The sequence below is a fragment of the Ornithodoros turicata genome, chromosome 9 (genome assembly GCF_037126465.1).
Source record: "Ornithodoros turicata isolate Travis chromosome 9, ASM3712646v1, whole genome shotgun sequence".
Lineage (NCBI taxonomy): Eukaryota > Metazoa > Arthropoda > Arachnida > Ixodida > Argasidae > Ornithodoros > Ornithodoros turicata.
In genome coordinates, this window is record NC_088209.1 from 29,534,415 (window position 1) to 29,560,705 (window position 26,291).

The window sequence follows — 26,291 nt, forward strand, 5'->3', positions numbered from 1 at the left end:
TGATCATATGTGTTGAATGAATTTTTCGAAGAATGCCGACCTACGCGTGGGGGACTTGAAAATTTTCCGGCGTTCGGACTTTGTCGTTCCCGCGTCCCTATACCGCACGTGGGGACATCGCTAGGGTACTCCGCCGTTTTCGAGCTGTTGGACCGTTGTCAAGTACTCCTACTGTTTTTTAAAAGTCTTTGTAAGATACCAAGTTACTCCTAAAAGTATTTAAGATACAGTAGCTTGAGCATATCACTTAAGTGACATCATCGCTGGTGGGGAAAGACAACTTTGCACCCATTTGCAGTATGCTTATGAAAAACATTGTTTGCTCTTATTGCCTATTACATAGATGCCATTTTTATTCACACGTCCATGTGCAATGCGACAGCCAGTTGTTCAACAAAAGGTGGCACATTCCTCACATCAATATCCAGTGCTCATTTCGGAACCCAGTTGATGCACGGTGCAGTACTGTATGCCCAGCGCGTACCGCAATCTTGAGCACACTTCTTTCAGCACATTTGCATAGAAATGGTATCACCCCTGTGATAACCCCAACATTAGCGACACACTGAAACACTAACATATGCTTGCACACATTTTCCCTGCAAGTAACACCATGTGACCACGAGCATCACCGTTGTGCACACAACAGTGCAACACTTTAATATCAAGTCAGTAACGTTGTAATAAACTCATAAAATACTTTGCTGCACAGTGCATAAGGTGTAGTAGTGGCTATAGACTTGAGCAAAGATAGGTGCTGTGTCGGTGAGTAATACAAGACATTTTGGTTTGTCTTTCTAGTGCCACAGACAGAGCAGAGGTCTAATTAGTATTTTTATTCTGCAGGGTTTTCAAAAAAAATACCTACTCACAGTAAACGCTTCTGGAATAAAACGGAAGACTTAACAATCGGCAGCTGCATTAGAACAGGGCAGTGCCAAAATTTCTCCTTGCATAAGTGAAAGATGCTGCTACGTAGGCAGCAACACAGAAGGAACAGAATTCATCTGTTGTATCGTTTGTGATTTAAGCACGAAACAAGTCACAATTTTACGCTTCAGTGCTTCTCTCCCTGTCAAGAGGTGCAGTGTCTCTCGTCACTCCCTGCAGACAATTTACCCCACACCTCTTGGGAAGGAGAAAAGAGGTTTCCTTTACACAACAAGTTAATTCGGCCCTCTTTTTGTATTACTGTACAGGTAACAGCTTTTTCAATTCCACTGGGAGAAATCTGTGCACTTCAGTGCCTTTCTAAGTAAGTTTTCCCTACAAAAGCCCACAGCATCCTGGACATCTTGATAAAAGGACAATGTGCAAGATATTGGCTAAGAATTTACATGTGTTTCGCTGCTCAGAATTGTTTCAGATGTAACTCTCATGGGGGCATGCGATGATGGAAGCACTTTCTGCTAGGATCACACTGTAAAACTGTTGGCACAATAGTATTCCATTATATAAAATAGAGTTCCTTTGCAGATGCAACTATGAAATATTTAAATACCTCCAAATATGTGTTCGACATTGCTGGACAGACCGGGCTGGTACCGCCACTCCTAGCCAGCCATTACTGAATTGCATTACAAAACAACCCTTCAAACTACTGCTCGACAAAGCCGTTGTAGGACAGTATGTACACGCAGAGCAGTTGGCCATGAACCCTGAAAATTTGACAGCAAAACGAGGCCTCTACCGCGAAATGACAGCTCTACTGAGGCCTCCAAACACACTGCAAAAAGAAGGAAGGAGAAAAAAAAAAAGCTGCACACAGCTCCAAAAAGCACTAAAAACGAAAAAAAAATAAAAAAATTTGATCACAATCCTCAAACAGCATCCTACAGAGAAAACTGAGTAGAGCCCCACTCTTCAAAATGCGTATAAATATCTTCAGCATTCCAAACGACACAGACAACGTAACAAACATCAGACACAGCAGAAATGGAACAGTATGGTAGTGAAATGACATAAATAGGGGAAATTTTGCACCATGAACATGTTCATGATGAGACTGAAGCCATACAATTGCATATCCTGAAACAAAGACACATGTGCAGGACAGTGCTCATATTGAACAACCGCTAACATCATGTGCTGTAAAGTGACAAACAGTTTCTTCCTCATGGATCTAGTAATCTGAGTATTGAAGACTAAAAACCACCTAAATTTTATTGTTATATACAGTTCCTCCCTACACAGATCTAGCCACACACTAGTGATTTGTATGCTTAAAAAAAAAATATCGTGCCCAACAAACGGAACCGAACACAGTACATTGCCCTCATACGTGTTACCTGTGACCTACTCAATCTGCAATCAGCACCACCAAAAGTATAATGAGGGCAAAATTTCTGCAGAATGTGCAGATTTCCGTTATGTATTTTAAAAAAAATCCCAGTGAAATTTTGTGGGTGCGGTCACTGCAAGTGCTGTCAGCGAGTTGTGTGTGTGTGTCTCGACATATTTTTGTTAACAGAAAAACAGTCAACGGGCATTGTTGCAAAAAGCTCATTCCCTGATATGTGTTGCAGAAGTGTGCTAGTGTGCAGAAGATAGCAAACGGGCACACGCCCAACATGTGTCACAGGCAAAGCAAACTAAACACGGATTGAATGGTGAACATCTGTGTCATTGATGAAGATCACAACGATTACAGCTCCAAGTGATACATGTGCGGTGCCAACAACTGCAATATCTCGTCCCAATATTGTTCACAACTAGTATCACTGTCTTCACATGTCCTGTAGTAGCAGTAGTACATGGTATCACATATCTTGTCTGCACCACCAGATCAGCCCAAACAGGAGCCCCAATTCATTTGAATGTGTGAATGCTTTGCTTGCCTGTCCTGCACATTAAACGTGCCTTTAACAAAGGACACTGCTGCAGCAAAGCAATGCGGTAAAAAAAAACAAGTAGGCTCTTATGAGATTAGGCTAAACACGTATCTATCTCAGTAGAACGTGACTTGGACAATGCTGCGCTGTCACAAGGTATACAGTGAAAGCTTCAAAGTAGCTTGTCCTTTGTGTGCAGAGTCCGACAACGCATAAATGCAAGACACGTTGTAAGCATTAAAAGAAAAAGTAAAAGGCTGCAACTTTTCCGACCTCTTACAGTATCTGAAAAGCACAAGCACAAACAACATTCCCTGTATTTGAGGTTTTAACGTGGTTTTCTAACAAGTCATCATGGTGTCCTTAAAAAGAAAGATGTCTGTGTTGTTTCATCACTTTGCAGCTCCAGATGAGCCAGCTATTAATAGTAAGGCAGTAAACCCGCATTCCAAACCTGCGCACCTCATGGTTTTGGCAACAGATATGAACAGGAGGGAGGGACATCTAAACACAAGGAGGAGAATGGGTCTCTCAGCACCAATCACCAAGGTATGTGAAGTCTTTAAAATGTTGCTGCTCGTCCTGAGAAAGCAAACGCGGGTCCTTTGGTGCTGTCAAAATCGGACGCTCTGAGGTGAACTCTTCGTCGAAGTTGCTCACATCCTCCGGGGATTTCTGAAGAGAACCTGAGGTTAACATCGGAACTCACCCAGCACCATGAGCGGTGTGCTGATTGAACTTACCACTGTCGGCACAAAGGGAGGTTTGACCTTCTTGAGGAGGAGGTCCTCCCACTGTATGTTCTGCAACGGTGGCAACCACAGGGTGAGTAAAGGTGCACATCTAGGAGGAGGACCAATGGAAGCAGAGAGTTTCTGCGTTACTCACTCGGAAGAATGCCTGCTTCTTCACGTCTTCTGCGTCTTTCTCACTTGTGCCTAGTCGCTTCTCCGGATTCTTTCTCAGTAACTGTGCAAAATAACAAGGAAATCACTATGCGCACTTGAGCTGCGTTAGAAACGACAACATCTAAATCATGTCTTTCAACTCCCACGCTACCTGTAGGGCCTGAATTTTTAGGGTTATACCCGATTATGCCCGATATTTACGCCCCCCACTCCCAGATTCAAAGTCACAAAAACAGGGTATAACCTGATATTTACACCGAAAACTGCTGGACCAGGGGGATCCGAAGTCATAACAACTAACACAGAACTTTGGAAATGGTGTTGTAAATGCATAAATATGCTCATACAAACTGTCAAAACAGAGACCCCGCTGCCTCTTGAATGCATGGACTTAATACTGATACTCTGTCTACTGGTGTGTCATGTGTATTATGCCAAGTAAACCGAAGATTTACACCTGATTCAATCTGATTCAACCAGAATTGGGTTGAATCATGTTCAGGTCAACCCGATTACATACTGAATTATTGAAGCAAAATATACCCCCCCCCCCCCCCCCCCAGATGTTGCTGAAAAATATAAGCCAAAAAAGTCAGGCCCTAACTGTCTCTGTATTCACACGAGCGACATTCTTCAGGATGCAACAGCAGAAGACGCAAAAAACGTCATAGCTTTCTGCTGCCACATGAACGCGAGCGCTCAATGTCGTGTTTTTATGTACACTGCTGACCGTGGGGAATATCCTGCAACACAGCCACAAGATATTACGGAGCAGACGACAGGAAAAGACGCTGACGGTGTCGTCTGTTAAGTGCGCAGTACACGCCATTCCCGATATTCCAGCACCGTGTGAATGCTCAACACAACACTGGACGAAACTTTGGCACAGTGAGCAGTGTTTTCACGTTTTCTTCCACCAGAATCCTTTGTGAGGACGTCGCTCATGTGAATACACACTATCCGCGGCACGTGCAGCGAAATATATTGGCGTTCTCACCCTTCTCATGATAGCTATTGCTTCAATCGACAGGAATCGTGGATATCTAACTTCATCGTGAACAATACTATCAAAGACCTCTTCTTCATCATCACCAGGAAACGGCGACTGTGGAAAGGGTAGAAACCACAGTTTTACTGAACAAGCTCTTCTCATTCTGCGATTCATCACACAGAGTGAAAAGCTGGAACAGTTCCACCATCTTACCTCACCAACAAGCATTTCGAAGATGAGAACTCCAAGTCCCCACCAATCAACAGCTCGGGTATACGATGTCTCAGTAAGCACTTCGGGCGCCAAGAACTCTGGAGTGCCACAAAAAGTACCGGTACGGTCCCCATAGCCCATACCTTCCTTACACAACCCAAAGTCTGCTATTTTCACGTAGCCTTCCGTGTCCAGCAGAAGATTGTCGAGCTTCAGATCTCTGCAAAAGGAAATATTCATCGAGTTTATGGCAGACCTTTAATGCCGCATATGTTGCTGACTTATAATTGAAAAACTGGAGTTGAGATTAATGACAATTGCAAACTACCTGTAAATTATCTTATTTTCATGCAGAAACTGAAGTCCTAGCACCACACACGCAGCATAAAATGCAGCTCGTGGTTCGGGAAAGATGTCAGTGTGAATATGCATCATAAGGTCACCGCCGCAGGCATATTCCATCACAAAGCACACATGGTTCTGTAAGACAGGAAGGTGCGATTCATTAAAACGCATGCCTTTAGCTAAGGTGAGCTCGCACCCCAGCGTAACTGAAATAAATTTGTTTGGCTCCAAAGAGCTCTTCTACCAGCCTTTCCGCTCAAAGTCTCAGTAATTTCTGAACTCTTAAAAATTAAAAATTTAAAAATCTTTAAAAATCTCAATTGAAAATCTAAAAAATTTTGAATTTTGAAAGTATTTTTATAAATTTTTTATTAGAAATATAAATTTTTATAGAAATATATAAAAATAAAACTATAAATGTAATGTACAATTATTTATTGATATAACATTGATATAACATATTTATAAATATTATAAATATTTGAAAAATATTATACAATTTTTTTCATGACAGCTGTCAGTGGATCCACCAGGAGGAGCAAGCAGAAGAATCTCCTCATAAGCATGTGCGACGTTTCTGCGATATTCCCTCCCACACATATTCCTCCTCATGTATTCTTCCCAGCAGGACACAAAGAATTCTGTGGCAGGAGCGCATTGGAATTTAACCGCAACACTCACCCCTGTTTGGAAGCAGGCAAACAAGTTGACCAGGAAAGGATGCCGGACAGAATTGGCCACTTCAAAGATCCTCTTTTCAGCCATGAGGCTTTCCAGCTCATCGCGTGCAATGATGTCCCCCTTTTTGAGAGCTTTGATGGCAAAATATTCTCCAGTCCTCTTGTATTTGCTCAATATCACCTGCGGACATTAAAAAAAATGAAAGTTGTCAGACAGGACACTTCACCGTGGGCAGCTCCTAATACGTAGTAGGGCAGTGCGAATATGTTCAGATTTTTAAATACCGAAGTGAATAATCGGATGTTCGATTCAAATTCAAAGTTGAATATAGAATTTTGTGTTGAAATTTCCTATCAAACCAATGTTCAACCCAACACCCAAAATCTAAAAAAATGCAACAAGGGCGGGTGCAAAACAAAACGAGTGCTGCTTCATACGAAGATCAGAAAGCATATATTACTAGAGCCTGAAGTTTTAGGGTTTTACCCGATTCTTCCCCGAATTTGCACCCCGAATTGAAGGTTGACGCTTTAGGGTTAAACCAGATTTTTACCCGGCAAATAGCCTTCACTGGGATATCTGTAGGAATGCAATAACTTACTCGTTTGGCAGCAAATGCAGTTGCATCACAGTTAGTACCAAACCGCTACAGTTACTTTGAGTAACTGAGCCTGATTTCTCCCCAAATTTAGTCTACTGGAAGTTTTTTTCACCCGAATTTGCATGAATTTAGTGCACATGTTTATTTACCCAATTTTTACCCCCCGAATTTAGAAAAAAATATTTCCCGAAAACTTCAGGCTCCATTGCATGTATCTGCTCTATACAGTCGCCGACCGATTTTTCGGACGCGTTCACGGAACAGCCACGGGCGCCATAGAGTTAACGATTAACAACATCCAAAATTTCGGATGTCGAACAGCTCCATCGCTCGATAATTCGAAGACGGTTTGCCCAGCCCACGAACGTCCCAAACGGTCGCCAGCTCAACACGCGCGCATGACACAATGCAAAGGTCAAAGAAACAAAATATAAAAATTGAGGCAAGAAAATAGGCAGTGACTGTTCATTTTCCAATACTCTGAGTGAACGAGCGCTGTCGTGGTGCTTTGCGAAGCCGAGCACATGCTGGCCACCCGTGAAGTAAAGCAAGCTTCACCTCAAGCACGCAGGAGTTAGGTGAAGCCAACTTGTGGAGTGGTGACCCCCCCCCCCCCCCCCCCCCCCCCTATGTTGCCAGAAGTTGTCCCGATATGTTCCCTCCACGTGTTCGGAATATCGACGACCTGCTATCTCCCAGCGCATCCGTCAAACTCGGAACTAATGAAGGCGACTGCGGCGCTTTCGCCCGTATACAATATCGTTTCAGGAAGTAGAAGCTGTAGAATGTAGATGGAAGACTGCCCGTTAAGAAAGCATCGACAACTTTTCTGCCCTACTAGTCCTTAATAAAGTTGACTTTTGAAGCGAAATCAATTTTTTTTTTGACTGCTCGATTATTCAGACTTTTGCACGGTCCCCACTGAGTCTGAAAAAATGAACGGCGACGGTATCTGTATCTGTGCAGCATGTACGGTTGGTTTGGTTATGTCACTATTTGCTTCGTATTTGTATTGGCACATAACTATTTGCTTCGTATTCGCTTCAGATGTGTTGTTAAGATTTCAAGATTACTATTCCCACAGCCCTAAAGTAGTATTGTCGCTTCGGGCTTCAATATGAACTCAATGTATGTTACTCACTTTTCCAAAATGTCCTCGTCCCAAGACACTGATGAAGTCGAAGCTTTCTAACGTGAGGGAGGGCCTGGTTCCGTGAAAAGAAAAAAAAGAACGGTGCACTGTAGTGATATAGTTTAATAGTTTAATTTTCGTATTAGAGGCAAGCGAGACGTAACATGGGGGGTACCTATCTACTCCTTCGTAGTAATTTGTGTCCGTTTTGGGTTCAGCCATGTCCTCATCTTCAGGTGGCATTTCAATAATAGGTTCAGGGGTTGGTGAATGCCTCTTGGCATTGTTGGGGGCTTGACCCGCTATATTTGGTATTAAGTTTGCATCAGATGCTGGAGGGGGCGAAAGCTCAGTCTGCAGGAAGTCGAATTCTCCTAAAGCATTCTGAAAAAGAGTAAGAATGACATGGTGGTATATGCGGCAAAGAAGGCTTCGTTGGGAACAGTTGCACAATTCTTGCAACCTAAGACCCCATAACAAATAAGTACACACAGAACGCCCTTAGAAGAAACGCGTGGCAAATACAAGCAGAATGTAACTGTGGAAGTCTGTGTGTGTTCTTGCTGTGATGTAAACAAAGGTCTACGGAAATTGCAGTGTTAAAGCAAACAGAAATCATTCTTCAGAATTTCAAAAGTCGTAAGATTGCACTCTGTGTTTAAAAACGCATATGACTCCATCAATCATACTGTTAAAACAAAAACTGACTCGTTGTGGTGTGTGTGGTATCCCTTTCTCTCTTCCGAGTTCGTACCTGGAGCATCAGAGACAATGTGGTGCGATAAACAGTAATTTTCAATTGAATGATGGCAGTCAAATAATTGTTCCTCCATTAAGACTATCACCAGCGGTGTACCCCAGGGAAGTATATTAGGATCCTATTATTATTAGACAATTAGGAAATATATTAGGACAGCATATATATGATGCAAGCACGTGATGATATGAATGAATAGTCTTGCATTGTGTGGAATTAGCTGCACGACCCGGCAAAGCCAGAGTCCCTCAAACAGGTTTGTCGGCCCGAGCTCGGCCCAGGCCGGGCCCAGGGCTTGTGCTGGTGCAGGGCTCTAAAGTAGGTATTTTGATGGATCAGTCAACTGGTGCAAAATGACTTTTTTTTTTTCCATCCACTCGTGTCCTAATGTCCCATTTTGAGTGTGCCCAAGCTCTGGCTTCCCTCATCATAGACATGATCTACCAGCTTGCATGACGAACTAGCACTGGGAACGAAACACAGAGAAGAGACGACAGGACTGGTGGTCGTCTCTTCTCTCTCTCCCGTTCCCAGTGCTAGGTCGTCATGCAAGATCAACACCAACACCAACGGTTTTTCACTTTGAGATCTACCAGCTTGCGTGCGCATATGCAGTTTTATCCACACTTTTGCATGTGTCTTCTTTTGTCATTACAGTTCTAATTATGGTTGTCATATAATTACTATACTATATGCCAAATGGATGGGCCTACTCCACAGAAAACAAAGTGGCTCTTACACGCACATCCATTTCAAAGCCCGCCTGTTTCGGCAGCTTAGGTGTCAGACTGGCTTCTTCACAGTCTTCAAAGTTGAGCTTTGTGGCAACCAGGTTGTCAAGTGTGGGATCCGAGCTCGGAGACACCACTGCGGAGCACAAGAAAAGAATTTTGTTACGATCCTCGAATGGATCACCCTAAATCGCTCTAAATTTAATATTGTGCTAAATCGACGTACCACACTTTCACGCGTATTAGCCGCACCGTCATATAAGTCGCGGCTTGTACGTCGGAAAGATATCGCAATTAGTGCAGCGGGATAGGCACACGAACTGGCCAAAGATTTATTTGCACAAATCAATGAATTCTCAAGATTCATTCAACATTGTCCTGCTCTGACAACGACGAGTATTCTTCACGGTCACTTTCAGCGTTGTACCTGCCAGTGCGTGAGAGCCATGTGCACGCTTCTTCTGCAACCAGTTATCTATAGGATTCCCAGCAATGACTGAGATCCCAAATACTACTACAGAGAATTGATTCTAGCAGGTTCCTGGTGACCCAGAGAAAAATGAGGGAGAAGGCTCGCAGGCATTCCGTGTGCATGTTTAGTCGTTCGATAAGCCCCTGACCTTGCGGACGAAAGAAGAGAGACCAGAACCCCTGGTCAATCACCCTCAAAGGTATGTGGGTCACATACGAGGGGCTCCTTTATGCCGGGTGATAAGCCCAGGAGAAACTTTTCTCAGATAAGCCTCACAAACGGATAAGCCGCAATAGCCTCTCAGCGAACCTTTCTTAGCAGATAACCCACAAATTACACGTGTGAAAAAACGGTACCGGCTAATGCAAAGCGTGGCTACAGTCCCATGTCCATGCACTGGCTCTTCTTTACATGTTACTTTCGGCAACACATAAGCGGATGACGTGCTGCACACCCCTCTCCTTCGTTCGGTCGACGGTTGCGTACACTGCTCATTTCCTGATATTGTGCACCAAAATGCTCGGAGAGTTTACTGCATGCTGAATGTCGATACTACTTACCACCATCACCAGAGGGAGAAAAGGCATTCGTCTGGGGGCTCACAGTGGTTACCTGGTCAGAACAACCAGTTGGCATTGCTCTTTTCATCAAGCGACTCCATGTAGCTACGTTGATGTTCATCTGGTTTGGCCTCAGGAAATTTTTACCTGATGAAAGAACACCTCATGGCTCAAACAAGTGTTGTCCTTTCAATGTGGTTCACACACAACAGCCGAGTACCAGGATATCTTAACATTTCAGTTACACAAAATTATTCCATTATCGCCTTAACTTCAGAAGTGGAATATTTAAAACAAAAGTATTTCAAGTTGCTCTTTTGCACTTAGCAAAATCTTGTCATCTGGAACCCAACTGGTACAAAAGCTGTGTCTACTACTGAACCTCAAGATTGAAGGCTATTCATTAATCGGGTATTTGTGATTACAATCAGGCACCAGTATTCGTGACCATCATAACAACGAAGAGCACAGCAGAACACACAGGACACGCAAGAGACGACAAACACAAGCTGGTTAACATGCTCCTCAAAAATCAAAAGATTTGAGGGACTGTATAAGAGTTGTAGAAATGTAATTAAAATACATGCTCTAAACTGATGAGAAATGTAACAGAATTTATTCCAACATTTTAATCATGGAAATTAACTGGATACTACTGATCATACCTTTCTGAACAAACAGTTTGCGCTGTCGCTGCAAACGAGGCTTCCTCGAGATCATTGGGTTCAGGAACTTGACCTGCAAGGTTAAGAGAGCAGTAAGCATAAATATAAAATGTCCACGATTTCTTTACAGTGAATTAAGGGAACTTTCGTTTATATGTATAATGAAGACTGGGTATTCCAAACTTAGAATTAAAAAAATGTGTGTTTCCTTTAAATGTTACGTTTCTTTTATGTGTGCCCTTCTACAGTGCTTCGAAAAACACGAAACCTCCAGCAGCTAGCCAACTACTCTTGTTGCATTAATTTGTTTCGACATATAGTATCGATCATTTACGTGGGTGACACTTAAGAAATTTCATTTCATAAATTTCATAACGTTTTTCGAAAACATTTAACGAAATTTCATAACGTTTTGGCCTCACGAAGCACAGCATGTCTGAGAGTGTAGAGCCAGAAACTCTGCAGAGCAGCCTTCGACATCTATGGCTCCTCCACAAATTCTGTCCCAACACTCTTGAACATGCTCTATCACCACGCAAAAGCTGCCAACGTCGTCTGCAAGAGGTTCTTACGCTGTTTCACAACTGTCGATTGGTACTGCGGCCTACCAGTCAAAGTCAACTTCACTTACACAACTACCATCCAAGTAAGGTAAATTTGTCAAAGTAAAGGCCATCAAAGTAAATTCTATGCCCTTGCACACCTCTCCAACAGAGAGAGAGAGAGAGAGAACATCCCACTCTCCTGCCTTTTTTTTATATTAGTATCATTATTATTGGGTCTGCTTACCTCTGCAAACAGAAGTCCCTTTGGCTCGAGATGAAGAGCCATGCCATGCCTGTCGTCATCTACGAACTCTTCTAGTCGCAGAAACTTCACAGCACACATCCCTCTCCAGTCCTTCCAGTAGATCTGTATTTCCAGCTCCCGGGACTAAAGTAACACCATTCCCAATCAAATGCGATTCCACAGCAGGGTTAATGAGAACTCGCTTACTCTGTCAAGCGTTATGCTGAACCTCTGGTCCCACGCCTGTTGACTGCACAGTTTGTACTGTGTCTGACCGACGTGCATGTTGTCTAGCTTTAATACTGCCATTATTTCATCTGCAAAGGGAAGAAAAGGACTTGCATAATCACAACAAGTGTGACCAAGATTACATGCATAGAAAAGACTGTACAGCAAGAAAGAAGAAAACGAGAAAAACAAGATGGCCCTTAGATCATCTGACTTGCCACATTTTTTTCTAGATATCTCTTTAGATTAATTTTATTATTCTGAGCCTAACATATACAATAGGACCTTCTGTGGTAAGCACGGTTGACTGGGTGCTTCCGAGCAAGCACATCCTTTCCTTTGCAGGTGCAACATCACACAGATGGAGACGATATGGATAGGGACATAAAACAGTGCGACAAGATCCTGCACAGGTTGAAAAACACCCCCAGTTGGGCAAAATTACCCAACAGATCAACCACCGTCAATGCCACGCAGAAACAGAAGACCCGCTTAACGCCTCCTTCATAGTGGCACAGAGTGCACGCTAGGTGACACAACTTTGTAAGCAATACCCAGAGGTTTCAATATTTTCATGCACATAATCATTATCAAATTGCTATAATTATGACTGTGTGAAGCACTAACTGGAAGTTTCTTCCTTGATACTGTAGGAACGTGAATTACTACGTCCAGAGAAGCTCTTTCCAGTCGCCCTGGCAATGCTGCTTCGTAAATCTCCTCCCCCAGCAATCTGTGAGCGAGGTAACCGTCCCGGCACATCTTCCAGTAGGTCCTGACATCCCATCAACCTAAGGAAGCACGGTGTCAGTTAGCATCACGTAGCCAACTCACCTACTGCGTGAAGAATGCATCGTTAAGGCCCCTGGTTTTCTGCTACGGCAAATTCGAAATTCCGCGGCACCGCCTCGTAAATTCCGCGATTTTCCACGGCAACGGGTCAACGGTTGCTCAGGGAAACAATTTACTGTAAACGTATTTTTATTCGCGGTGTATTAATTTTCACGGATTGCGCATTCAGTCATTTGCAAAATTATTTGCGAGTATTTAATTTCGCGATTCCGGGGCAGTTTCCTTTCACGGGATAAATGTCGAGCTGCGTTCATGAGTACAATTTTTGCGTGATTTTTTAGCGATCGCGACATTCTCGAAAATTAATACACCGCGAATTAAAATATGTTTACAGTATTTTCTTGGATAATGTAAGGAACAAAAAAATATTTTATAAACTTAGATTCAAAGCACTGTTGCGGCTCAGCATTACACAATATCCTGTATTCTCCTCTCACAGCGAATGCCCGTCTGTTGTCTACAATCATCTACAAGTTCACAAGCATCTACAAAGTTTATAGGAATTGAGAAACACCTGATCACACTAGCTGCTAAATTCGGAGGAAGCACCCTCATTTCGTTCCAAAACCCAATTAGGTATGTCAAAGGGTCACATTTCCGCAATCGGATTTCCGCAAAATTTCGAGCAAAATAAAGGACTCCGCAAAATTCCGTGCCAAACGGAGGATCCCGCGACGAATTTTTGATTCCTCAAAATTACGCGGAATTTTGGAAAACCCGGGGCCTTACGCATCGTATGCAAAACCTTTACCTAACTTGCAGCTGCCCAGTAACAGAGGCTGGCTTGGAGAGAGATATGGAAGGGGGAACAGAAGAACTGGGGGATCCGTACTGAGTGATTGAAGGTGAGTAGGGACTAGCCAGCTGGCTTGAGTCCAGCTCTCGCTTCAACACCCCGGCCTTTGGTGAACCAGGTGGCAACTCTAGCCGGCGAAGCTCCAAGGAACGACGAATCAGGTCCAGCTTTTCACTGGACTCAACCAGACTGTTCTGAGCCTGTACGTAACCACAGCTGCCTTATTTTTCTCACCATTGATACATTTGGCTCCTTAGGCATCGCCTTCGAAGCTCCTGCAATAATCATGAAGCCACACGGGACAACCGTGTTTACCTCTTGGAAAACCTTCCTGTCTGTAATCTTGGATGTGCCCTGGCAGAGCCTGATGACATTCTTGGCACCCTCGATGACGGCGCATTCCACCTTGAGCCTGTGTCTGAGCTCTTCAATGCGAAGCTCCAAGGGGGACATAACTAAGGCCAATAGAGAATCTGTTTGCAAAACTCTGCATAACCGCAGCTGTTTCCCACCAGGTACGCAGCCCAATGTGTCACAGAACGATTCTCTGCCTCCTACCTGCTGAGTCATGATGATTATTGGATTGGTCCAACGCTGGCATGTCTTTGCTCTGCCGCACTCGATTGATCATCATGCGTATGTACTCGATTTTGGCCTTAGAGTCTACCAACATCTGTTGTGCTTCGGCCAACAGTTTCCTGTCCTTAGAGGAACCAGAGCTGTACATCTGCAACATGTTCTCTGCACCCTGCTTCACCTGCACGTGAACAAAACGTCCATGAAACAAAGTCTACGATTAGAACCTGAAGCTTTTCGGGACACATTTTTTTTCTAAATTCGGGGAGTAAAAATCGGGTAAACAAACACATGCTCTAAATTCATGCGAATTCGGGTGGAAAAACTTCCAGTACGCTAAATTTAGGGAGAAATTGGGCTCCGTTACTCAAGCTAAATGGTTAGAGCCTGAAGTTTTAGGGAAATCTTTTTTTTTGTTCAAAATTCGGGGGGTAAACATCGGGTAAATAAATGTGTGCACTAAATTCGTGCGAGTTCGGGTGAAAAAACAGCCGGTATGCTAAATTCGGGGAGAAATCGGGTTCAGTTATTCAAACTAACTGTGGTGGTTTGGTACAAACGGTGATGTAACTGAATTTGCTGCAAAAAAGCAAGTTAATGCATTCCTACAGACATCCCAGTGAGGGGAATTTGCCGGGAATTTGCCAGGTTTCACCCTAAAGGGTGAACCTTCAATTCAGGGTGCAAATTCGGGGAAGAATCGGGTTAAACCCTAGAACTTGAGGCTCTATCTATGATGTGCTCTGCACAGACAGAAAAAGTCTGTTTAGCAAGCTTGTTTCTCCACACTCAGTGAAACATACTTATAGTAGTGTTGAGCGAGAAGAAATCTCATTACCTTCAGCTCAATATTAAGCTGTTTTTCCAGTGACTGTATCCTTTGAGCTGCTGTTGAAAGCGGAACGTCCACCTTGCTATCACCATCAAAACTATCTTGTGATGTCAGCTCTGAAACAGAAGTAAGGCTTGTTTCAGGAAAGCAGCTTTTTTCCATCTGTTCACTTACTCACTCGTGAGTACTAGTACTGCAATTCTTGTACATTCTCAGAGAGAACAGGTAAACTGTTTCACAACCAGCGCTTTGTAGGAAAGCTGATTCGGCGAGTTGTACACATCCCATAATCTCACTGAATCTATTTGTTATGTAACAGCAGAGAGGTTCTTAAAGGAGTACAGAGGGCCATCCAAAAAATTTTCAGAGTAAGACGTCTGATGAAAGTGTGTGTGTCGTTTTACCCATTAGCGCGAAAGGTTTTGATGTGCGCAATTTCTTTTCCAGCAAAAAAACTCACATAAACACAGCTCCACGCGTTCACCCTTAACTCGCCACACCAGTATAACGAGGGGGAGAAGTAGGATGCCACATCACCGATGACGTTACAGGGCCAACTCGATCTGGTTCGCTGGTCAATGAGGGGTCAGCGCCCTGTCCCTTTGCCGCCATAACCAGTTTTGCCAGATTCCCCGGAGAATTGGGGACAGAAGGAGCGGGCGAATCATGACCGAGCCAGGAGCAATGCTTTTTCAGAACCCCAAACAGCCTAGTAGCAGACGACAGCTGAGAAGTAGACAACGTTTCTCTGGACCAATCAGAGAGCGCGGCCCATGTAGCATCAGCGCGAGGTCCCAGGCTGGTACTGCTCTCCACCGTCGTTGCGCACGGTCGCTTTTTGCGGCGTACTTTAAATTAAATTTCTGCAATAATTATGACTCTATGGGGTGAATTAATTCTTATGGTGCATCTTACTAGCCTGCTTATCAGTTTTATACAAAGAAAACAGGGTGTTAAAAATGCCTTCTGTGCTACTTGAACTTGTTTGGTTATGACATACTTACTGTAACACTACATTCTGAATGTAACAACCTTGTCCTCGAAAGCCCGCACTGGAAAGCTACGGGAAAGCCTGTCTCATGATAAGAGCTGTCAAATTAGTCACAAAAGACATTTGTTGAGTGCCAGCAGAATGTCATCAACATCATCCCTTCAACGTGTGCAAAAATGTACATAGGGCAAACCGAACGCCCAAACAGCTGACAGACTGACCATAGGTCCTCGCTTGCAAGTAGCACACCATCAGGGAGTCTACCACTGCATTGCAGGGACTATGGATGGACTCCTCACATCTTCTACCGAGGATGTATGAAAAAGTTGTACTAAAAGAACACCTGTTTAATCCCCTGTATCTGCGTGACTCACTTGTTCTAGTTACAGTTGAACTTGTTACGTGCTTACTTCAAAAAACTTCCGCTCTCTTTTTTTGGATTATTTGTGTACGTATAATATGTGTCACACGTATAGTTTGTCCAGAGTCAGCAGTTGTCCCGATCTATTTTTTGTGCTATGTGTTCATGCTGCTGTTCTTCTCTATGGAAATCTTATATTCTCAGAGGTTGCCCTATTATAGAAGGTACGATGACATATGCCACTTGCGGTGGCAGAACTCTAAGTCTCAGACTCTAAAATTGTGAGAATATATTAATTCTCTCTACTGGGTATGTTCGAGTCCTCTACATGCATTAGGAAATTGCAGTTGTATTAATGCATCCAATACACACTTGTTCCTTCTGCAATACGTAGTGACAAAGCAAGCTGACAAAGATCACCCTGCACACAGTGAAGAAGAAAAATGAAAAACTGCATACTTTGTAACAAAAGGCTCCCGGTGTGACACAAGGAAGCAAAAAAAGGAACAAAAGCCATACGTTGCCAGTCGGTACTACGTTAACGGAACACAGGAAGTCCCGTCGAGAAGTGTCACCTGCCACGTGAGGCTACACAAAAGCGATGGTATATATCGGATGAAAACACCCTTCCTCACCAGCTGACGTAGGTCGTCCTTGCATGACAAGAATATCGGCTGTGAGGTCACTAAGTTGCCTCCTGAGGTCGTAGAGTTGAGAATTTGCTTTTTTCACAATGGAGTTGACGTGGGCCAAGCTCTTGCGATCCGTGGTGGCCCGACGCAAGTTCTCGGCTCCCTCTTTGATCTTGAGCTCCTTGCGGATGTCTTCCTTGAGCTTGCGTTTGAGGTCTTCCAGCTGCTGCTGGGCATTGTGCTCCCCCCCGGGATCGCCAAGCCCATACTTGTCGGCAATCTCCTGCCATGCCACCCTGCTCATCCCTGTGTAGTACGAGAAAGGTATAAACACACAGGTCCCCGAAACCACACGCTTCCACAAGCTCGTGTTGTGAATCTTTGGGTTGCTTACCTACCAGCAAAATATTGGGCGGCTGTCACCCCACAGCAAGACTACACAAGGAAGGTCATTTAATTGCTTGAGGTGCTAGAACAAAAGTAGGATCATATTATAGAAGCAACTGTGACGACGGGCACAAAGCATTCTGTTATTAATGAAGAGAGAACACATGGGTAATCTTTATTACTGACTCATACTTTACTCTGCGTAAGTTCCACGAACTGTGTAGACGTCTGTGAGATGAGTGTAGATGACTCAAATCGTAATGAAAATGGTCATCGTTAAGTTGATCGCTAAAACTAAGCGCGCTCACAAAATACAAATATTTGAAACAACACCGATACTACAATTGTGACTGTCTTCTGCAAGTTTGCGTACGTGCAATTACTCACCGTCGTGCGCTACCATGCAACATCAAAGCCTTAATGGGAGTGCTTCCAACGCAAAGCAAGTGAATCGTAGAGTTAAGTCAAGCGCTGCAATGACTTTGCCAATTGCGGAACTAATTGCGGAACTTATTACTGAGGCCCGCGAATCACAACAGCACGCCTGTACCCAAGCGAAGCGGTGATTTAGTTCACGCATGCAGACCGCACCACAATGACAACTTAAAATACGCACTTTTCTCCAATGTGATGACCCTGCATGAACCTATGAAGTACACAATTTTCAGTAGAAACAGGCACAGCTACGGATCTGGATGCCTGCGAGACGTTAGGCTTCTATGTTTCACCGATCAAATTGACCTTTCTTTGATGCGAGAACGTTGAAGCTCTCTCCAGAATGCGTCAACAAGTGACTGTTTTCGGTATTCTCAAAACACTATTTTTAGACTACTTCAGATGGCTGACTCTAAGCCAGCAGACACAGCGAATCTTGATAGCGGTCAATTTTGAAGCGTGTACATGACGTAAAAGCCGTCCGATAAAGTTATAGCCGAGTCGATTGGTCTGTTGCATGATGATGTGCTAAGCGGTGTTGACACTGTTACCCGTGCACCGCAATTCACTGGAATCTTGGGCGACACTTACCAACGGGTCTTCTTGTTTCCGTGGCGCTCGGGATGCGCTGTTCACACGTTAATATCAAAAACAAAACTATAAAAGTAAAAGATGACACTCTAACCCTAACTCACATGAAGACATCAACAATAATACCAAGATTCGTCACTTCTAGCCAGGCTACGTCTGTTGGGAACGAGGCCAGCCCTCCACAACTCCCCATAGAGCCCATAGTATAGCTAAATTCACACAACACTGGGCACACGACCAATGAGAGTGCAGCGATTGCTTCCTCAATCCTCCAATCAGAAGTCTTTCCGTCTGGCTCGCAGCCCGACCGGTTCTGGCTGTTGCTTTCCATACTGGCTTGTACCGGCTACCCCTCACCTCTAAGTCTACTAGCTTTCATGCACGTCGTAAAGTTATTCCGTGATTCACAAACAGCTGTGAAAAGTGTCGTAATGAACAAATTTATTTATACTGACACAATCGGCAGGTTGACACATATACATGCACTGAGCGTACTGAGTCCATTGCGTAGCGCTTCCTAGCACACTGGAACAAAGTTCTAACTTGCAAAATACGCATATCGACACAGCTTATTCCCAGCAACGAACAACTGTCACATACTTGCGCACATTTGCTTGATCACCATGTCCTTGCCTGCTACACGTCAAACATAAAATGCTGCTTCATGAATCGGATTTTCTTGTCACCGCTATGCAGATCTGACGGCGCTCGAACATATTCATCGAGCCAGAATTCACGACAACACTTCAGTTTGAAATCCGATTGGCTCTTCGTAGACCGATGCTTGTGGCGAGAAACAGTACAACACGATCAAAGGCACCATAATACACGGATAAAACGGCGATCGGCGAACGCACTTGCCTCCCAACGAAAGACACTGCCAACGGGGCGCCCACCGTTCAGATTTCAAATGAAACCGCCGAAGGAGAACGCAGCACGCAGGCGAGGAAGCGCGAAGTGCCGCTTTCAAATTCTGGCAACCAATCCGGACACGCTTGTGGCGTCCGACCAATGGAGAGGCACGGATTGCTTCGTGCGGAGTAACACGCATTTTGATACAGATTTTGCGAGAGCTGTGGGGGGCTGACGAGGCTAAAGCGGCTAAAGTCACGTGACATTACTGTTTACAAATTTTGTGCACGGCGCCGCCTTGCAGCTTTAACTGAGGTACTTACAGCCGGTTTCATGCGACGTTTAATTTCCCTCCACGCTAATATACAATCCAAAGCGCGGTTTCACTCATCAAATTAATTTCATACGCTGGAAATTTAATGCATTCAGGAACAAAACTGTGACATACCGTGTGCTCTGCGCTTGTGAGGAAACTCTGTGCTATTCATAATGTTGCACATCATTTCGTTGCAGTTGTCAGAATGAAGATTGCGGTGGAAGGCTGTGCACATGGGGAACTTGACAAGATCTACGATACAATCAGGCGTCTAGAGGAGCAGCACAGTTTTAAGGTGAAGCACATGGGCTCCCCGCGCACTAGTGTGCGCTAAAAGATCGTTGTTGCTTCTTGTTATACCAGGTTGATCTACTGATAATCTGTGGGGACTTTCAAGCCGTGAGAAACGCCTCAGACATGGAATGCATGGCTGTCCCAAGAAAATATCAAGAAATGAAAGACTTTCACAGGTGCGAAAAAAAAAAAGAAAGCGCTGCATGAACGGCAAAGTCAGACAAACAAGAACTTCGAATTCGGTGCTCCACATAATACAGGGTGGGTGCTCTGAAAGGTAAGTCACATTTTCGCGCGTGACACAATACCTACTTGACGCACAGACTTCCACTGCCTCCAAGTAAAGAATTTATGCCAGAGAAACCTACGAAAAAATCGTGGTTACCAAGCACTGCGTAACAAAATAAATACGACCACACAAACTTGCGTCTTCATGCATTTCTTATGCGCTATACCGATGTAAACACGGCGGTCTGCCGATGGTTGTACATATCATCCGCCTAGGGGCGCTAGCTGACGCGAGTGTGTTTAGGTTTCCACGTCGATTACGCCCCTAGGTGGAAGCTGCACACAACCATTGGCAGACCGCAATGTTTACATTGGTATAGCGCATAGGAAATGGATGAGGACAAAAGTTTGCGTGGTTGTATTCATATAGTTACGCGTGCCTGGTAACGTAGGTTTTCCGTAGGTTTCTCTGGCACCAATTCTTTACTCTGACACAGTAGAAGTCTGTGCCTCAAGTAGGTATATATTCACGCGCCAAAATGTCACCGACCTTTTAGAGCACCCACCCTGTAGAACTGGCATTTCGACTTAGTGACTCAGAATATTCTTACTGCATACAAAACACGAATAAGTCGCCCAAATCCAAGAAACAGCGCTTTGCTTTTTCTCCATCCATACCGTCCATCCCCCATCTGTCATTGCATTTTGCGCAAACACCATTGCAGGTATTACTCCGGCGAGATGAAAGCGCCTGTGCTGACCATCGTTATTGGTGGAAACCACGAGGCATCCAATTATCTCGCGGAGCTCCCTTACGGAGGGTGGCTGTGTGATAACATATACTACATGGGTAACGTACATACGTGCAACACAACACACTTTTCTGAGCAGGGCGATATATTTTCTTCGACAGGTTATGCAGGCGTTGTGAATGTGAAAGGCATCAGGATCGCGGGCTTGTCTGGAATTTATAAAGGGCACGATTATCTGAAAGGTGGGCTCTGCATTTTCTTTGCTTACGTGTAAGCATTTATACCAGAATTGCACGTAGGCCGGTTCGAAGCGCCCCCGTACAACGAGTCGGCAAAGCGAAGCGCATACCACATAAGGAACATTGACATATTTCGCCTAAAGCAGGTGAGCGGTTGAACTCCCGAAGTGTGTGTGATTAAGAAAACATAGGAGCACGATAGCTGCTTATGGATAGAGCCTGAAGTTTTCGGGAAATTTTTTTTTCTAAATTCGGGGGTAAAAATCGGGTAAATGAGCACGTTATCTAAATTCATACAAATTAGGGTGAAAAAATCTTCCAGTATGCTAAATTCAGGGAGAAATCGGGCTCAGTTACTTAAACTAACTATACCGGTTTGGTACAAATGGTGGTGTAACTGCATTTGCTGCCAAACAAGTAAGTGTGCATTCCTACAGATGTTTCAGTGAGGGCAATTTGCTGGCCTTAAAGAGGTAGCCTTCAATTCGGGGAAGAATCGGGTTAAACCCTAAAACTTCAGGCTCTAGTTGTGGAGTGTGTTAGCACATTTTTACTTAACGATGTACTGTCGCCCCACAACAGTTAAAAGAGCCAGTGGATATCATGCTGAGCCATGACTGGCCCAGGGGCATTTACAATTATGGCAATAAGGAACGGCTTCTACGCCAAAAGCAGTTTTTCCGTCAAGAAGTGGAGGAGAACAGGCTGGGCTGCCGACCGTCGGAGGAACTGCTGCACCAACTTAAGCCCAAATATTGGTTTGCAGCTCACCTGCACTGTAAATTTGCAGCACTGGTAAAGCATGAGGTATGGAAAGGTATTTTGTGTCTGTATTTGCATACCTGCTTTCGTGCATGAGAGTCGTACTTGAGTAGTAGATACCAGTACTTTGTTGTGAGAAGAAATCCTCCTTGCCTCTCCTTTGACAACACTTGTGCAAGAAACATTGTGAAGAAATTAACAGATAAGTCTCGTTTCCTCTGTACAGGATAAATCCTGCACAAAGTTCCTTGCTCTGGACAAGTGCTTACCGAACAGAGATTTCCTTCAGGTAAGGTATTTCTCATAGTGGTGGTGGACCGACACTGAAAGGGTTTATATTCCAGACGTTAGACATGGATTCAAGTGACGAAAAACTGGAACTCAAGTATGACCTCGAATGGCTAAGCATACTTAGGTCGACCAACCATCTCGTTGCAACCGACCAGAAGAGCCATTACATGCCTGGCCCAGGTTGCGGCCAACGGTAAAACTGCTTAGCTTTAGTTTAAGGTATCAACTCATACACAGTGCACCTTACAGATGGGAGTTTGCGCCTACTGAGGAAGAAAAGAAAGAAGTATCCGACCTCCTTTCTGGAAACCTGGCAATCCCACTCAACTTCGCCCCAACCGCGCCCACGTTCGTCCCAGGTTCCCGCCCATCTCCGCCCCAAGCTTACCTAAATCCGCAGACGAGCATGATATGCAAGACGCTTTCTCTGTGTGACCCTCTCGAGGAACTCCTGTTCCCTGCATCAAAGCCCAGCCCGTCTCTCAGTATCTCGGGCTTCTTTGACAGGGAACAGGATGTAACCACAGCATCTGAACCTACTCTTGACCCCGACAACAGTGCTTTTGAGCACGTGGGTGATCTCGACTCTCCCGAAGATCAAGACCAGTCCGGAAGTTTGCTCGCTGCGGAACAATCTTGCGACGAAGAACCTCTGCCAAAAATATTGCACGAAGTTAGTGGGGAGGATCGTCGGAAAATGCACCTCGACGAATTCGGTGAGACGGATGCCGCGACGGTCAACCTAGAGAGCTTTCCGGAGGCACAAGAAGAAAAGGCTGTTCCTCTTCCTAGGACATCACCTTCTGGGCGAACATTGAAGAGAAGAAACCAGTCTATATACATGAGTGATGACAGCTAGTGGGGCCTTTTTATTCGACTAAAACAGGTCCTCTTCGTAAACGACAAGCTCACGTTTGTCAGTACTTGACCCCTTCGGTGTATTATCTGAAGAAGAAATGAACTGGACTATAGCAAGCACTGTACATAGAAACCATTTTCATTAAACCTTCTACGTTTAGCTTTTTTACGGCTGTTTAGACTGGCAGTAGTAAAGCTTACCTTGGGTCCACAGTGTTGGTGTTCCATCCACTTGCTGCGGAACCAGCGGCTGTCTCCGCGCTAGCGATACCCGCAGTTTTACTCCGTTAAATGTTGCACCGTTCATCTGGAAAGAAGTAAACCTGTCTCAACTGGCTTTATATTCAAAGACAAGTTTAGTAAAAGTAATGTGCTTAGGCAACTAAGGACAAAAGTAGCAAACCCTGATATTGTCCTCATCTTACAACTTGGTTGTTAGTAATTAGGGTAATCTTAGCACTGCTGAAGTAAGATACTGCGAGCTATCAATGCAACAGTCCGCCAACGAAACGGCGAATCTGTGTTAAAAAATATCTAGGTACAAAAGGGCAATGTGACACACTGCACTGCTTAACCTGTGATCTGATGCTGACCCTGATTTCCATCAGAAGTGTTTTTGATTCTAGCACCATTTTTTCAGGAATTTTTTTTGGTTGCTCTCAGGAATGTTATCTCAAGCAAGACAGACACGAAACTTACTTCACCAATTGCTTTATCGGCGGACTCCGTCTTCTCGTAGGTTACAAATCCACAGCTGCAGAAGGGACATCGGTATCGTCAGCGTGGAAATTACTTTTGAAATAAAACAACCTGGACAGGTTACTAGAGACGTAAAGTTACCCTTACTTTTTGTCCATCTCGACTGATATGTTCACTATGCTTCCGAAGGAGGAGAAGCAGCTGCGTAATACTTCATCAGTCACATTGTCGCACCGGACGTATATAGTATTTCCATGTCGTTTCTCTGTGTGACTCTCTTTGGTCTTCTCCGTAGTCCGTTCAAAGTGCTTAGGATCGTCCTCGTCAAGGTTTCCCCCACTCACAAAACTGTCGTACAAGGACTTCACAGCTGGCCGAGCAGCGGAGGGTGCCTGAAAGTAAAGGTGCACACATCACAGCACCAAATTCCAGCATTCCACACTTGCAGGGAACAAATTTTACATACAGTCTGATCAGATTCTTCCTCCATGGGATGTGATGAAGCATAGGGCTGGTAACCAATTCCACCGGGGCGCTCGTTGAGACTACGTTTCCTCTCCGCGGCTTTGGACCTCTTGAAACCTTGTCGCTCCTTATTTTCAACCTTGATTGCGCTGATGGCCTTTGGTAAGAGAATGTCAAATCCAATGCTGCTTTGTAGCAAAGGCGTGTCAAGATAATTTCCTACAAATTTCAAGCGTCGTAAATAATGTTGAACGTATGACAACAGTTAACTATCGAAACCTGACAACCTCAGTGACAACTGCTGAAACTGCAGTGCGCCATACGATATGGAATTTTGCAAGAGTTCTCTGTTTGCTTTCTGTTTGCTCCGTTTTGCTTTTGTGGTTTCAAAAAGGAAAAGAAAATAAGAAAAGCCTTTGAAGAATGAATGGCATTTTAAAAGTTAATTCAAAAGCAAATGTCACACAATGTAAATTTTGTTAGGGCTGTGCCAATATTCGGATTTCTCAAATACTGAAAGAAATAACTGTATTCGAATTTCGAATCGCAACAATGTCTTTTCCACACTGAATGTATCAGAATAGTTCAGAAGCTGCACTTGTAAGACTTAAACGAAAGAAGTGGTGGGTGCTGCTTCACATGAAGATCCATATTCATGTATCACATGCATGTGCCGTACATCCATGTGTAGGCTGTGTGTTTACTTGGTTACATAACTACTTGCTTGACTTTTAAAATTACTATTCACACTGCAATACAGCTTGTGTGTGGTACTCTCGAACAACCTATTCATCCACAATGCAATTATTATGGGGCTAAAAATGTGTGTAGTTAGCCCCCCGTACACATGTTGTGTCCATAATGTTAGAATATATACCCCTGACTTCAGCAGCTTCTTTGCCACTTCTTTTGCATCTGGTTTCGACTCTGTGGCTGAAAAAGGATGAGACGTCAAACAAAATTGTTTAAAAGGTCCACGTTAGGTGTATCCTAAGAGTATTCGTGATATACCTTTCTTTATCGTTGTCTGAACGGGTGGGGGTTCTTGCTTTGGTGTCTTGATCTGCTGTATAGCCTTTTTCTGTGACGATGGCAGAGTACACATGGAACAATCACATTGGTAAACGGGCTGGCAAAACTCCAGTGAGAGACGTGCGCATTATGGTGCCTTTGTAAACCAATGTGAGATGATCATCACACTGGTTTACTTTCGTCAGCATGCTCTCTATGCAAACATTTGTCAAGGCTCACTCACTTTGCGCTTCAACTTCTGGTATTTCTTCTGCAGCATTTCTTCCTCCTCAGTATACTGTGAAGGGAAGTGGAGATACACCATCTTGATGAACCTTTTCTTGTTACACCACCGAGACGGGAATTCTGTGTCGTATTCTGACGGCTCTGATCATAAACATCAGCTGTTCACGTCAAAAACTTCACACCTCTTGCGCCTCCTGTTTCAACTTCGCAGGCACGTAAACATGGATTGAATTGGATTGGCTAAACGAAGGGATGAGGCGGAGCAGGGGGTAGTGGTAGCTCGCGACACCTAGAACGAACGTAAGTGGGTTGGTTGAGAAAACACCTCCCACTCCAACCCATGTGTTCAAATTATATAATCCTTTCCCAAGTTTATTCCAACCCAACACGGCCAAACATTTAGCCGGCCAAATCACACAGCAAGGAGAGGGAGGGGGACGTTTGAGGGAGCACTTTACAATAACTTCCTAACTTACTTTAGTTCTTTCGATAAAGTTCACTCCTTTCGCATTTCCTTTTTTGTCTTTTCGCACAAACGAGTGGTGCTTTCGCCTGCATCTGGTACATCTAACCAGGATAATAAGCAAAAACAAACAACTTCTGACGAGGTCTAAATAAGCCATCTGTTCACAAAAGCAATAAAAGACACCAATGGCTTTACATACTTTCCGCACAGTTGCGGCACACAGCCTACTGTTGCATAAAGTAGGAAAACGTTCTGTAATCCGTGCTCCATTGAGCCACAAACCAGCAGGTGAATAACTTTTGTACCTCGACAGCACTTTCACAAATTTTATAGAAAACTACGGAAGCTATTTTCTGCCACAAGAAAATCTGTCGTATAAAATTGACTAATTTTCATACCTCACTGATTGTAACGAGAAAAATGCCTTCAATTTTATAACTGCATTGCTTTAGAAA

At 44.1% G+C, this 26,291-nt stretch overlaps 3 protein-coding genes across 7 annotated transcripts; 1 reads left to right on the plus strand and 2 right to left on the minus strand.

Annotated features, from left to right (window-relative positions):
- Positions 1-821: 821 nt before the first annotated feature.
- LOC135368547 (serine/threonine-protein kinase N2-like) lies at positions 822-18,520 on the minus strand. 5 transcript variants are annotated; one of them, XR_010414817.1, is made up of 23 exons: positions 18,358-18,519; positions 17,343-17,413; positions 16,948-17,250; positions 14,967-15,076; positions 14,111-14,309; positions 13,868-14,007; positions 13,508-13,752; positions 12,532-12,695; positions 11,884-11,993; positions 11,677-11,820; positions 10,888-10,960; positions 10,223-10,369; positions 9,199-9,326; positions 7,878-8,086; positions 7,712-7,775; positions 5,970-6,149; positions 5,272-5,423; positions 4,944-5,163; positions 4,737-4,844; positions 3,720-3,800; positions 3,575-3,634; positions 3,294-3,506; positions 822-2,842 (listed from the first exon to the last, which is right to left on the minus strand). XR_010414817.1 is itself a non-coding variant. In XM_064601926.1 (22 exons), the coding sequence occupies exons 3-22, from the start codon at positions 17,246-17,248 to the stop codon at positions 3,363-3,365; spliced, it is 2,973 nt and encodes a 990-aa protein (XP_064457996.1). In that variant the 5' UTR covers positions 17,249-17,250; positions 17,343-17,413; positions 18,358-18,520; the 3' UTR covers positions 822-3,362. The 5 variants fall into 5 exon arrangements, 4 of the variants coding, with proteins under 4 accessions (XP_064457996.1, XP_064457993.1, XP_064457995.1 ...); XM_064601926.1 differs by having other exon boundaries at positions 822-3,506; positions 9,205-9,326; positions 18,358-18,520; XM_064601923.1 differs by having other exon boundaries at positions 822-3,506.
- A 913-nt stretch (positions 18,521-19,433) lies between these two features.
- LOC135368549 (lariat debranching enzyme A-like) lies at positions 19,434-23,118 on the plus strand. Its single transcript, XM_064601927.1, has 10 exons — positions 19,434-19,524; positions 19,723-19,820; positions 19,889-19,995; positions 20,773-20,897; positions 20,961-21,041; positions 21,099-21,184; positions 21,621-21,845; positions 22,027-22,089; positions 22,145-22,284; positions 22,341-23,118. The coding sequence occupies exons 2-10, from the start codon at positions 19,731-19,733 to the stop codon at positions 22,948-22,950; spliced, it is 1,527 nt and encodes a 508-aa protein (XP_064457997.1). The 5' UTR covers positions 19,434-19,524; positions 19,723-19,730; the 3' UTR covers positions 22,951-23,118.
- On the minus strand, positions 22,938-25,609 carry LOC135368551 (negative elongation factor E-like). Its single transcript, XM_064601929.1, has 8 exons — positions 25,369-25,609; positions 25,125-25,194; positions 24,991-25,046; positions 24,115-24,270; positions 23,796-24,040; positions 23,649-23,703; positions 23,151-23,256; positions 22,938-23,036 (listed from the first exon to the last, which is right to left on the minus strand). The coding sequence occupies exons 1-8, from the start codon at positions 25,447-25,449 to the stop codon at positions 22,969-22,971; spliced, it is 837 nt and encodes a 278-aa protein (XP_064457999.1). The 5' UTR covers positions 25,450-25,609; the 3' UTR covers positions 22,938-22,968.
- Positions 25,610-26,291: the final 682 nt, after the last annotated feature.